We start from the raw sequence: 14,720 nt of genomic DNA, 5'->3' as shown, positions 1-14,720 counted from the left end.
TACTATGAAGATGAAAAATACAAGAGGTAGAAGCCAAGAGGTGTGAGGAGGTTTCGAATTCCCAATTCACTCTCTTATGTTTGTGGATTTGGTGCCTTTCAATCTCCCCTCTCTTCTCTAACCCTAGATCTATTTTTTTTTTTTTACAAATGAGGCCACTCCTGCCTTAACAGAGCAGCCACGAGTTGTTCATATTGCGGATGTTTTGGCTGTTTTACACAAAGCCCATCAGGCTTGGTGGGATTGGCGCTGCTGCTCACAAAATATGATAAGCACATGATTTGCCGAGAATTAAAGGAGGATTACAACCATAAATTGTTTTAAAATCTCTAGGATACCTTATACTCCTCCCGTTCTTTTTATTTATCATGTTTTAGTTTAAAAATAAATAGTCGGCGGCAATTATTTTTATAGGACTAGTTACATTATTTTGACTCGGTAGGATATACAAAGTCCAAAACTATACCGCTAAGCTTGAGATTCGAAACCAGAAAATATTCTAAGAACCTAATCTTTCTACCATCTGCTGTCCTTCATTTGAAATCCATCTTGGCCTGCCCCAAAGCACCCATTTCCAAAAGTTAAACTCCTGAAAGATTCAGTAACACCATTTTATCTGTCCATTTGAAAGGGCAGCAAATAAAATCGCGCTGGTAATCCTAGTGCTTCAGCACTTTTATTTATCGAGCCCCGCAAGATTAACCCCTATATCACGCTCGCACGTTCCTGGGGATAAGCAGTAGTAAAAAAAACAGCCAGCAAAAGATGTCACAAACAACACAGTACAAAGCAAAAGGGATGCTTGTCTCCGCTCTCCAGCTGCTACCACAGTTGAGAAAGACAACCCCCCTAACCCCACAAGCTAGAGATGCTCTGCTCCTGCCTCCTATCCATCTGTGCGGCGTCACTACTTCAATCTTTCTTGGATCGCAAACCCCGGTCGCATCATTGCCCAGCTCCCCACATGGCCTGTCGAAACTGGGGCCAGCAGCAGCAGCCGCGTGTGTGATGCTCAGGGAGTCAGGGTGGGCAGGGCAGGGCAGCAACACGGCCAAGCGCCCTGCGATCACGGGCGTGCCAGTAGCATACCTCTACGGCTCTGCTCCCATGCATCGCCGATCAGCTGGCAGCTGGGGGCAGCACTGTAGGCTGTAGCTGCAGTCCTGTGACTACATGGCGATCCTTGCGACACGCAAGCTACAGTCCCCACTCGCCGCATTCAAAACGAGCGCGGGGAGCAGAGCAATGTGCGACCTCCCAGTCCCAGCCAGCGGCGGGTGGTTCGTCCTCCTCCCGCGCACGCCGCGCTCGGTTCGGTCGCGGAGAGCGACGGTGTCGGGGCGGAGGCCGCGCCGCTGGGGGACACGCTGCCTGGTTGTCAGCGCGGATTGGAGGGCGGGAGGCAGCTAGCGCGAGCGGGGGGGATTGGTGGGCGCTTGATTATTAGGGCCTCCCAGCTCGCCCGTCCTGCCTGCCAGACAGGAGGACAGCATGATTAGTGGGTGGTGGTGATGCGATTAAGCAGCTGTGCGTATTAATCCCCGTGTCTCCTCTCCGTCCCTCATGTCAGCTTCGGGCGATGGGAGGGATCCGTGACCTAATGCCCTGCGCTGCGCAGGCGGGAGAGCGACCTCGTGGCGTCTTGCAGCCTCGCCCCATCATGGTGTCGGCTAGTATTAGTATAGTACGTACATGGCTTGCTTAATGCTTGGGCTTTCATGCATATGCCCTGCTCTGCCCTGCCCTGCCCGGGAGGGCGTCTGCGTCCCCGACGACGCCCGCGTCGTTCGTTGGTCCTGACTCCTGAGCTTGCAAAAGCTTAGTGGGGCGGGCGATGAACGTACCCAGACGAGACGAGAGTGATCATAAAAAAAGGCGCTAGCTAGCTAGGCATCGTCTTTCTAAGAAGACGTTAAAAAGCCTTAAAGGGTGCACTGGTGTGTGCGCTACTGATACTCGAGTGCAGGGGTCTACATGTAACGATAATGGGCAGCACGGGGACTAATTCACTTTGTGCTTAAACAAACCAAAGCTTGCATTGGTGGGTATAGATATGTCTGCTTAAGTTGAAGCAAACATTTGTTGCAAAGCATGCAGGACGATCTTTGTTAGCGCAGCTGCCGGCATTAGGATATGAAATAAATCTAAAAGGTTGTGCATTTCTTTTAAGTAGAAAATGATTAAGGGTTCGTTTTGATGTAGATATTGGAGATGTTAGAATTAAATCAGATGTAATACCAAATCTCACTAGTATTGAAAATGAGTTGCAATACAAATCTATTCTTTGGATGTAACTGGAATTGTAATTCAACCAGTACAGAGGATGTAGGCTCTAAATTGTGGCAAGCAACTTCTACTTATAGTCCAATACTGAGGAACTAAGGTTTAATTCCAACTCTGACTTTATTAAACAACCAAACAACATAATTTTGGTTACAATTCCTAATTCCAGACTTCAATATCTATATCCAACCACAGTGTAATACTCCACATGCTATAGTAATTAAACAGAGAAAAAACCTCTTATATTTTGAACTCACGTCATGCATGTATATACACACATACGTTCTTCGAAAACACAACCCTTGTTGAGATGTATATATGAAGTAAAATTCATGATTGTTCAAAACAAAAAAGAAAAGAAGAAAAAGGAGGCTCAATTTGTACATTCAAATGGATCAGGTAGAATAGATTATGCAAGAAATCAGGTAGCATAATGGCATATATTGATATATATCTGTCCACTTTATACAACTTCTCTGTCTTGTATCATATATATTGCTTGGTTTCTGAAGCAAGCAAGATCGAATAAATGCTAAGACTATCTCCAGCAGACTATTTATTTCACTCCATTACATTCCTTATTTCAAACTCGACTATGCAAACAGTGCAATTTATAGTGTAAAAGAGTATTTTACATGTCCTACTAGAGATAACCTAACAGATGTTTTGTGAAAAAAAAAACTAGCAGGAAAGTTTGTATAGAGCATCTCCAAAAGTCCCTTTAAATCTACTCGGCAAACCAAATACTTTGTCCGATATCCTACTAGTTGTCGTTTTGGATAAGATTTAAGTTAAACTTATAAAACTTTGACGGTAAATAATTGTTTTATTATTTAGTTTTGAAACCTAACGTTTATATGTATTGATTTATCTTAATAAGCACATTTATAAAAGTATAAATATATTAAGAGTTTATTTGTATTTTAACAAAAAACATTGGTCAAAGTTATATTTTGTATATTGTATCGCTGTTCTAAACGACAACTAATATGACACCGGAGGGAGTAATTGTTTGTAAGCTTAATAATTGTCTACAGAAAGAAAAAAAATGTCCAGATAGCCGTTTGGTATTCCAACTCGCTACCTCTTGTTGAGTCTTGAATTAGCTTGCAATACACGATAGTTAGAGCATAATCGTCGGTTTACCAAGTAAAATTTCGAGAAGTTTTTTCCCCAACACTCCTCTTGCATCATTCATGTATTCTTTATAATCCGATGGGTTAGGCCTGAAAACGTGGACAGCAAAATCATCGTGCCAGCCATGGGCTCGAGCAAGTCTCTGGCGCGACTGTTTCTCTTCTCAATCGTCGAGCATCATCCTAGCTACCAACAGAGGAAAACCAGCTAAGCCTGATTGCTCAACCGTTTATGGGTGGGTAGCACATCAATTTCTCGTCGCGTACCTACTTGTGTTGGCTATAATTGGTAGCCCTATTCTCTCTTAATGGAAAATGCGCCAAGGCACAGTTATGGAAAAATAATTTAAGTAATCGTTATAACACTGGAGAGTTAAGGGGAAATAATTTCAATAGTCATACCAAGTTGGCTATAATTTGGTAGTCCGCTTCTCTCTTAACTGTTGTTTTTCTCTTCTTCTACAATACTCGTGCGTTGCGACGGTATGCAAACCATATTTAGTGGTGTAGTGCCACTATGCAATAATTACATGACACCTAAAGGTCCGGTGGCAAGTCAATGTGTAGGACCATCCAAAAAAACTAAAATTAAACTAGACCATCCCCATAAAAATAATTTTAGATATTAAAGCACAGATACTGTGATTTATCATAGGCAAAAGGCCGAGAAATGTATTGGTTGAAGTGGAGGCCTGCCCTTTTTTATAGATCGCTCTTTCACCTTAGTGAGGTGATACTACCTAAAATCGTTGCGCTGTGTTACTGTGTATGCTTTCATGTCATGTTGGACCAAGGTATTTTTTCACGGCCCATCTAAGATAATGGTCCGTTTGTTAGACAATATGTGGGGAGAAAACAGCGTCGCCGCGTGGCACACGACGCACAAAAATAGAGATTAAAATACATACTTTCGATATATTGAGAAGTGATATATATATATAAAGGTTGTCCTAATAAGACGCTGAGATATATGAACATAGAATGAAATGAGCTATCAATCGATCTCAAAATAAATTTCTACGTCGGGCACATAATAATGTAAAGTAGTGTCACGTAGAAAAAAAAACAGACGAAAAGAATACGATATCCCAAATCGTGAGGCCAACAATGAAGGGCAGTATAACGACATAAGAAAACTCCAAATTCGTCCGCTGCACGTCAGATCTGGGGGAGTAATGTAAACCACAGGTTCTGGTGGAGCTAGAGCTAGCCAGGTGTAGAGGAAGATATCGTAGAATAGGATACCGTAACCTAGTCCCGGCCCGGGTTCGGACGTGGTCTTGTTGACTGAAATTAAAACGATAATCTTCTGAGTTTGATTTGTATCATATGCATGCATGATCAGACAAACAGTCGTCCTCCATCCTCCAATCACTCAGCTCGGCTTCAAAGTGTAGTTTAGTACGTGGCGCTAGCTGTGGACATGTTCTGATCACGTAAGCTTAGCCTTGTCGTTTGCACCTCCTACCAGCCTAACGACAAAGGGTTTCTAATTGTAATCTGTACTATGGCAATGAAGCCTAACCAAGCTACTAGTTTATCTCACGAACTCAAGCCAATGCAACCAATGGCGTACGCGCAGGTGGATCTATATCCGAACTTATTAGTCGAGCTAGCTAGAACAATTTTATTAATCGCTAGTTCCCACTGCACGCGTAGTAATATTGAACTATAGACCTGCATGCCCACGTATTTGTAGGCTAGCTGATGCTCTGCACTGATAAGCTAAGCAAGCTAGCTAGTAGTAAGATGGTCAGCGACGACGTCTCGATCGAATGCAGCCGAACAAATGTTCGGTATTCCTCGTCTCGGTTCGTCTTTAATAATCATACCACACTGGATCCATCACCAGACATATATGGTAACACACCGTGGCCACTTCGGATCCACTGCTGACTGCCCAGAGAGCTCTGGATAATCGCATGCATGCATGCGCTTCATCATATATAGCCGCGGCGCTTATCCAGATTACTAAGCAACGTGCTGCTATGCTAAATTTCAGATCAATCTACTACAAACATATACTTAACACATTTGCAATAAAATTTGGCCGACCAGCCCCGGTCAAGGAGGGCGTACGCGTACGTCCCCTTCTCGCGGTACGGTTCCAGCTAAATTCTACCCGCCCAAAGCTTGGTCTGCCGCCGCGTGTCCACCCAGCCCTGTCCCGCCCAATTAATTTGTTAGCAATTTCTACTACGGCGCGACGACCCTAGCAGCAATCTGCCGGGCATAATGAATAGTTTGCGTCCAAGTCGAGCCGGTAACGCGTCCACGTTTCTGTGCGTAATCGCGTGCATTAATTATCTTCCGAGATAAACATATAAACTGCAAACCGAAGCAAACAAAAATAAATAAAAGCCCTTCGTTCACGTAATCCACCACATTTAGCACGCAAGAAACGTTTGGCATGGCAGGCAATTGGCTCAGCTCTACGGATTTTTAGTCTGTTTCGGTGGATCGAACTGTTTAGAACTGATATGCTCGCGTCGTCCACAGGGATCGAAATATCTATCTATATAATCCTTTTGATGTCTCGTCGTTTTTAAGCTGCACTGTTGCTCGTGGCCTACCGAGATTACACCGCCCGCCCCGGGCTGCTTTGCCGTTATGAGCGAGCCGAGCTTCACCGGCATCCCATGTCGTCACCGTGCCCCACACACGTTATTAGGGGGGGCAACATGCCTTGTTTGTTCGCTTGCCCCTGTATATATACAGACCTCCCCACCACCTCCCCTACCACTACCAGCCTCAAATTAAGCAGCCAACAAGACCTGTCTATAGCTGCCTCGCTAGCCAAGCCTGACTGCTACCTAGCAACGACCAGCTGGGACTGGGAGGGGGAGTCCATCGAGCTCGCCCCAGGCTGACGATCCGCTCGATCTCGGGGACCCAAGAGTTTCGATAGACGACGCATGGCGAAGGTCCACCCCAACGTGCTGCTGTCGTCGTCGTCGCCGGCTGAGGGAGCCGCCGCAGCGGCGGCGGGCGGCGAGGGCGAGGAGACGTCGCTGACGGTGTGGCGCAAGTCGCTGCTGTTCAACTGCCGGGGGTACACGGTGTTCGACGCCAGGGGCGACCTGGCGTACCGCGCCGACAGCTACGACGCCGAGGCCGAGGTCGTGCTCATGGACCCCGCCGGCCGCCCGGCCTTCACCGTGCGCCGCAGGCGCCTCAGCCTGTCCGGCGAGCAGTGGCTCATCTACGCGGGCGAGGAGACGCGGCGGCCCGCGTACGCCGTCAAGCGCGGCGGCGGCGGCGGGAAGTCGGTGGCGCGCGTCACGCCGTGCGCCGCCGTGCCCGCCGCAGCTGGGGCCGCCGCGTTGCCCGCGTACGAGGTGGAGGGGTCCTACGCGCGCCGCCGCTGCGTGGTGTACGACGCCCACCAGCGCCGCGCCGTCGCGGAGGTGCAGCCCAAGGAGGCGGTCGGCTCGGACGTGTTCCGCCTCGTGGTGCAGCCGGGGGTCGACGTGTCGCTCGCCATGGCCGTGGTCGTGGCGCTCGACCAGCTGTTTGGGAGGCCGTCGCTCCTCAGGAGCTGGTCCTCGCCATAGATTCATGTTTTCTTTCTTGTGTTCAAATTCAGTTTAGATAGGTTTTTTTGCCCCTGGACTTGGGGTTGTGAATTATCACTGGAGATGCTGATGACTCGATCTGCCTGGGCATCGTTTATTGGCATGAAAGCAATTCCTGTTCTTGCGTGCTTACTCCCAAAATACCCTGCTCCCAATTGAGTTTTTTTTTTTAAAAAAAGAAATTATGAATTCCCTCTCGATTCTCTTCGTTTGGCACAAGAGGGACAGAGTTGTAAATACCTCGAGGAACGTTATGTACTACTGTCCGATTTCTGAAGGCGAAATTTTGTCCTTTATGTACTTGTTTTAGCACACCTTGTTTGATCCCTGCGTCTTGATCCACTCGAGTGCTATTTTTGGGCACGTCAGGTTGTCGAAGCCAAAAGCAACACTGACACAGCTTCCTGCGTCGGCTTCTACTCTGGTAGTAAACATCAAACATGGACATGTCGAATTTCACGCTTGGAGCAACGATTTTGGTCGCTTTTGCATGCGGGTTGCCCAGATAGGACAATCGAGTCGTTTCTCGCCCGGGACCCTGCCACTGCCATCCTCCTGCTACTAGAGAGTAGAGACAGGCAGGCTGGTGCCTCGCTGCTTTCCAGATATACCAGGTGGTCATTCAGTCCAGCTCCATGATAGAGCCGAGCGCCGAAAGATACACAGGTACGCATCCTGTAGCTGATCGTCGGCGTTTTGTGTTTACATGTAGTTTGTGCGATGAATCTTCTCACGATTCTTGCATTGCATGCATATAGCAGTGTCCACGGCGCAGGTTAGCTTGAGTAAGGGAAGTGTTCGTTCAACAGATTTACAGACTAATTATGAAGAAGTTACCGTGTACCCGTATCAAATCGACGAATTAATTAGATCTAAATGACACATGTTACACCATAAGAATTTGACAAGCTGAGATAGGCCCATCAGTGCACGCTACGCCGGTCTCGATAGCCGATGCAATAATATGCAACACACAGTGACACAGTGCTTGTTTGTGTGTATAAAACACATTACACATGCAACGCACGGTTGTGTAAAAAGGCTTCAGAAATCTCGTGAGCACACAACAAAGCACGAGGACGAGGCCAGGTGTCGCCTACACATTTCAGAACCCAGCAACACTAGGCCCAACAAACTATTCTTTCCAAGGTAAGCCCAAGTAATCATATGTGCTAGCAGGCCAGGCCGAAGCCGAAAGCCCAAAAGCTGAGAGACCTGTTGGAGTATATTTTTCTGACACCTTCTCGATTTTCAACAACCGAAAGACTCCCTGGAAGTTTCGAGAAACGACTACGACCAAAAGTCACCAATTACCAGAGACGAGCAAGAACAGGAGCATCCCTGCCCAGCTCTAACAGAAGTCCTGCATTAGTACGTACAGCGTTGCAGGTAGAGATGGCAATGGGTAAAAACCCGCTGGGTATTACTTCCCCAAATCCGTACTCGCGAAGAAAAAATACGCCCGCTAAAAAACCCATACCCATGACGGGTATAAAATTTTGCCCAAACCCATACTCATGCGGGTTTCGGGTACCCAATGGGTTTCCCATACCCACTAACATCAACATAAAAAATAATTCATCATGTAAATGATAATCAATACATTAATAAGCTAGCATAAAAGGAACAAGTGATAACTAATTTTAGCCTAAAATTTGTTACATGAAGTTTATTTCAATTAGAACATATTCAATTAATAATATTATGAGACATATTTATAAGGAATGTTGATTTTAAGGCGGGTTTTAAAAACCCATGGGTTTGCGGGTATGGGTAGTGGAAGAACAGACCCATGCCCACGTACCCGTTGGGTTTCCATTTGAACCAATTAACAAACCCATGGGTAGAGAAATTGACCCAAACCCGTACCCTAATAGAGCAAAAACCCACCGGGTTTCGGGTATCGGGTACCCATTGCCATCTCTAGTTGCAGGCACAAGGCTTTCGTATTGCTGCAGCTATAATCTATATAAATAAAATATTATAAAAACAGTAAAAACTATTAAAGTCATATCTAACAGGTGTTCATTTTAGCTTTTTCAGTTTTTGATCGTCATAAACTGTTGCAGCCTGCCAAACGTTTGAATTTTCAACATGTTTTTAAGGAAAAATAATTCTAGTTAAAACCATTCAAAATTAACGTGAAGTCAAAACCGATCAAGTTATCGTGATAATAGAAGCTATTATTTTCTAGATCCTAAACCCTAAATCTCTTTATCTTTCTTTGCATGTAATTCTGTTGATACTCAAATTCTCCTCCACAGCCAGAATTTAAAAAAAAACACGTCAGGAAAAGCTGAAACATACATGCTCTTCGTCAGCTTATTCATCTATATCTCCTATTTTAGGCTTTACTATATAAATAGTGCAGTTTGCAATTAAAAAAGTATTTCATATGTGTCGGTGTTTTGGGTCCGACCGCACACCCGGGGTTGCCCCTCAAGGTGCTTTTAGGAGTAGGACGGTGTTGTCAACTGTAGTTCAATGGTTCGTGCTAGTTGCACGAGAGACGGCAGACAATGATTTACAGGTTCGGGCCGCTTTAAAGTGCGTAATACCCTATGTCCTGGCGAGAGTGTTGTATATGGTGAGTTACAAGGTGATTCTCTAATGCATATGAAGCTGGGGTGGATGGCTAAGTGGTGAGTTCGATTTCCTCTGAAGGGGTGCCCCCTAGGCCTTATATACTCGACTGTGGGGCAGTACATGCAGATATGATAATCACGTGCACCTAAGAAATAGTAAATCGATTGAGTCTATCTTCCTATAGTTCCGCCGACCCATCTTCGCTCGGTTCGTTGTACGGGCCTCCAGCGCGGGGAGATCGGGTCTCTGTTGTGATTACTCGCTCGAGATCATTAGGTCGTCTGAGCTTGTTCCGACCCAGCCTTATGTCGATCTGCTTCACTGGTCGTTCCTCCCCAGGCCCACGAAGGGATGACCTTACGACTTATTGGACCCTTGGGCCTTTCGTGAGGTATTTTATCCTTCCAGTGGACCCGAGAGATATCTGTCCCCCACAAGCCCCCGATCTTTGGGTTGATTTTGAAATAATCGGCCCAGAGATCCTAAGTCCAGCTTGCGGTCTTTGTTTGTAACAGGAAGTACTTTTTGGGTGATATGGTAAAAATGATTCCTTACTGTCTCCTTCTGCTTTTATCACTTGAAAGTTGGTGTTTTGTCTTAGACTTTTGCTTCTGAGGTCAGCATTTCGTACTGCAGGACTTCGAACTTCATTGGGTGCACCAAAGGTGCACCCAATGGGTGTAGCCCCCGAGCTTCGAGTGGATTTTTGAAAATAATCCACTCGAAGGTCTTCACTTTGAGTATTATCAGAAGTCACCTTCATCTTCCACTTGTATTTTGTCGGAGGTTAACCTTGCATTGATCTTACCCTATGCTTTAGAGGTCAGCATTGTCTTGATCCGAGATAATGATTCATTGGGTGCGCCGAAGGTGCACCCAATGGGTGTAGCCCCTGAGAGCACCTAGAGGGGGGGTGAATAGGTGATCCTGTAAAACTTGAAACTTAATGCCACAAAACTTGATTAGGAGTTAGCACAATAATGCCAAGTGGCTAGAGTGGAGTCTTAGCAAAAACACAATAACCACAAAGAGATCAACACAGAGATAGACACAATGGTTTATCTCGTGGTTCGGCCAAGTACAAACTTGCCTACTTTAACGTTGTGGCGTCCCAACGGACGAGGGTTGCAATCAACCCCTCTCAAGCGGTCCAAAGACCCACTTGAATACCACAGTGTTTTGCTTAGCTTTACTATATCCCGCTTGCGAGGAATCTCCACAGCTTGGAGTCTCTCGCCCTTACAAAGATGTTCACAAAGAAGCACGGAGTAAGGGAGGGATGAGCAACTCACACAAGATACAAAAATCACAGCAAATACGCACACACAAGACCCAGACTTGAGCTCAAAAGACTATCACGAGGTTCTCACTAGAACGGAGCTTAAATCACTAAGAATGTCGAACAAGTGCGCAAGAATGAAGTGTGAGTGATCAACAATGCTCTAAGGATGCTTGGTGTACTCCTCCATGCGCCTAGGGGTCCCTTTTATATCCCCAAGGCAGCTAGGAGCCGTTGAGAGCATTCCAGGAAGGCAATTCTTGCCTTCTGTCGCCTGGCGCACCGGACAGTCCGGTGCACCACCGGACACTGTCCGGTGCGGATTTCTTTCCTTATTTGGCGAAGCCGACTGTTGAAGATTCAGAGCCGTTGGCGCACCGGACACTGTCCGGTGCTCCAATGTGACCGCTGGCTCGACCACGCGTCACGCGCGGAATCCTCGGCCGACCGTTGGCCCGGCTGACCGTTGGCTCACCGGACAGTCCGGTGCACCACCGGACAGACCGGTGATTTTTAGCCGTACGCCGTCAATCACTTCCCGAGAGCGACGACTTCGCCTGTGAACGGCTCACCGGACAGTCCGGTGCACCACCGGACAGTCCGGTGATTTATAGCCGTACACCGCCGTCGAAGTCCCGAGAGCAGCAAGTTCGCTAGAGCCAGCTGTGGGGGATAGATATCCCCTGGGTCCACTAAAGAAGTAAAAGGCCTCACGAAAGGCCCAAGGGCCCAATAATTCGTAAGGTCATTCTTTCGTGGGCCTAGGGAAAGACAACCGACAAAGAAGAGAAGACGTGAGACTGGATTGGTGCAAACCCGGACGGCCCACAACGTCGAACGAATAAATCGCAACAGAGACCCGACTTTCCCGCGCTGAAGCCCCCATGCATCGGAGCCATGCGAGGATAAGTCGGTGAGGGTTATGTAGGGATAAACTCAGGAGGTTCACTATCTTTTAGCTACTTGTTGTTATCATATCCACATGTACTGCCCCACGGTCGAGTATATAAGGCCTAGGGGGCACCCCTTCAGATCGATCGACCCTATTTTACTTAGCCACCCACGTAAACTCTCTGCGCCCTCAATCCAGAGAGTCCTCTTGTAACCACGCTCATATACTCACCAGGACGTAGGGTGTTACGCACTTCTAAGCGGCCCGAACCTGCAAATCTTGTCCATTGTCCCTCGTGCGATCGGCACGAACCATTTTGCTACAGTTGTCGACACCGTCCTACTCCTAAAAACATCTTGAGGGGCAACCCCGGGTGTGCGGTCGGACCCAAAACACCGACAGCTGGCGTGCCAGGTAGGGGGTGTGTCGACAATCCAAGCTAGCTCAATGGCCGTCACCTTCCACAGCAAGATCGTCGTGCGTCCCGGATCTGTATTCTGCTTCGGGACAATCTCATCTGTAGCGGATGAAGAAGGAATTCTACACCGCCTCGCAGATCTGCCGGAGCAGAAATCTCCTCCAACAAACTCTGAAAATGCTGGAAAGACGCTACCTCCGGCTCTTCGGAAAAAGATCATCTCCGGGAAGGCTGGAGCGAGAAGCTCGCTGACCCGGAAGACTCCGCTGTCTACTTCCCCGATGAAAGAATGGACACGGGTCGCGAGAAAGAAGGAGACCAGGGAAAGGCAAGTCGTTCTTCCCGTTCCTCCGGCCTCAAAGGAAAACGGAAAGAAAGTCGCCACGACAGCAGTACCATTCTACCCCGACGTCCTCTTCATCGGGAGAGTAGAGTCGCCCGCCGTCTCTGACGACGAACCGACCGCGCCTGGAGAAGAACCACCTCAACGAGAATCCCGCCGACGGAGGAACCGACGCAGGAACGTTCGACGACATCACGCGGCCGGGGAACGGGATCCGGAGCAGCCTGTCTCGCGAGACGAGGTCTCGGAGGTAGGAGAAACTCCGGAAGAACGCGTCTTCAGGGAACGAAGGAACTCCCGACGACGTGATCGCCGACGGATTCAGGAGCAAGCCGAGCAAGATGCAAGGCAACGCCGGTAGAATCCGCTCTTCGGGCGCAACCTGAACCCCGACTTCGCCCGAGCTATGAACACGCCGAGCGAGGTCGGAGGCGTTCTAGCTCGGATAGCTGACGGACTTCCTCGGACTCCCGACGCCGAGGGATACCGACGCCTGTTCACTCAGGCAGCCAACCATCTTCTACCGCTCGCTCACCCGCCGAACGATTTGCGACACGCCATCAACAGTCGCCGAGACGCGCGAAGCTCTATCAATGCTTCACGCGAACGGCGGCATGAGAACGAAATTCGCCGTCGAGAGGAGTATGACCGAGATCATGGCTTCCCGACTCAAAGCCAGGCCACCAGGACTGAGTCGGCAACAACTTCAACTGGCGGTACCACCCGGGGACGGTCGAGGAACCACCACCACCACTCCCCTCCCCGGGACAGACGTCATCCCCGACGACAGGAGGACACATGCGGAGTATCCGCTCTTACTCCGCGCCTTAGGGCAATCCAATGGCCTCCCAACTTCAAGGTATCCAATGTCGACAAATATGAACCTAAGCAGGATCCAGGGGGTTGGTTAGCCGTCTACACCACCGCTGCTCGGGCTGCCGGAGCATCCGAAGACGTCATGACCGCGTATCTACCCATCGTCCTTGGGCAAGATGCGCTGCAGTGGCTACGACATCTACCCCGACACTGCATCGACGACTGGGGAGACTTCAGTCGACGTTTCACCGCCAACTTCCAGTCTCTCTCCGACAAGCCAGCGCAACCATGGGACCTCAAATGCATCAAGCGCCGGGGGGATGAGACTCTCCGGTCGTACCTCAAAAGGTTCCAGACCATGAGAAACCGCATCCCCGAGGTCACGGAGGCGGTCGTGATCGAGGACTTCTACAGAGGATCCAATGACTCGGCTTTCGTCCGAGCCATACTACAAAAGGCGCCGACTACCTCCGAGGAGCTGTTCCGGGAAGCCGACCTCTACATCACCGCCGACGAGCGGGCCCAGGATCTCATTGGAGGAGCAAAGCCTGCACCGACAGCACCACGACGCGACGCGAACCAGCCACCCGACAAACGCTGGGAGAAGAGGCCTCGTGAAGAAGTACACGCCGCCGGACCACCTGCCTCTCGCGCCCGAGGAGGGCCTCGTGGAGGCGAGCGCACGCTGGACGACATCCTCGACGCCCAGTGCCCGTACCACAAGGACATGCGCCATACTCTCCGTAACTGTCGGGACTTCAAGCACTCCGTCGGGCATGGCCGACCCTTCCAACCTCTACCGCCTCCTCCGCCGAGGGGAGGACCAGATGAACCACGACAGCCCCATCAGCAGGAGGAGGGGGGAGGAGGAGCTTTCCCACGCGTTGACAGGGAGGTCAACGTCATCTTCGGTGGACATGGGTCGCAGGAGAACACAAGACAACAAAAGCTCAACGACCGCCAGATACTGGTGGCGACCACCGGACCGCTCGCCCCATACCGGTGGTCGGAGCACCCGATCACTTTCACTCGGGAGGATCAATGTCTCAACTTCGACCATCCAGGCAAGTACCCGCTCCTCATCGATCCGGTGATCCGAGAGAGCCGGGTAAAGAAGGTGTTAGTGGACGGGGGGAGCAGCATCAACGTCACCTTCCCCCGTACGCTCCAAGGCTTGGGAGTTCATCTCAAAGAGCTCCACAAATCAGACACTCCTTTCTTCGGCATCGTGCCGACGGAAGGGGAATACCCGCTGGGCCACATCTACATGCCGGTCACCTTCGGGACTCCGGAGAACTACAGAACCGAGTTCCTGAGGTTCGAGGTGGCGAACTTCGATTGCGGGTACAACGCCATCATCGGGAGGCCGGGGCTGGCCAAATTCATGGCCAT

The 14,720-nt window shown here is 49.2% G+C and overlaps 1 protein-coding gene across 1 annotated transcript; it reads left to right on the top strand.

Moving 5' to 3' along the window:
* The first annotated feature begins 6,160 nt into the window (after positions 1-6,160).
* Positions 6,161-7,135, top strand: LOC100281104 (GTP binding protein). Its single transcript, NM_001154023.2, has one exon. The coding sequence runs from the start codon at positions 6,335-6,337 to the stop codon at positions 6,971-6,973; it is 639 nt and encodes a 212-aa protein (NP_001147495.1). The 5' UTR covers positions 6,161-6,334; the 3' UTR covers positions 6,974-7,135.
* Positions 7,136-14,720: the final 7,585 nt, after the last annotated feature.

This window comes from Zea mays, chromosome 3 (genome assembly GCF_902167145.1).
Source record: "Zea mays cultivar B73 chromosome 3, Zm-B73-REFERENCE-NAM-5.0, whole genome shotgun sequence".
In the NCBI taxonomy this organism is placed as follows: Eukaryota; Viridiplantae; Streptophyta; class Magnoliopsida; order Poales; family Poaceae; genus Zea; species Zea mays.
Note: the sequence above shows the minus strand (reverse complement) of the source record. Positions and strands in the feature narration are given on the sequence as shown.

Coding starts and splice junctions, on each gene's coding strand:
- LOC100281104 (NM_001154023.2), top strand. CDS start 6,335: ATGGCGAAGGTCCACCCCAACGTGCTGCTGTCGTCGTCGTCGCCGGCT.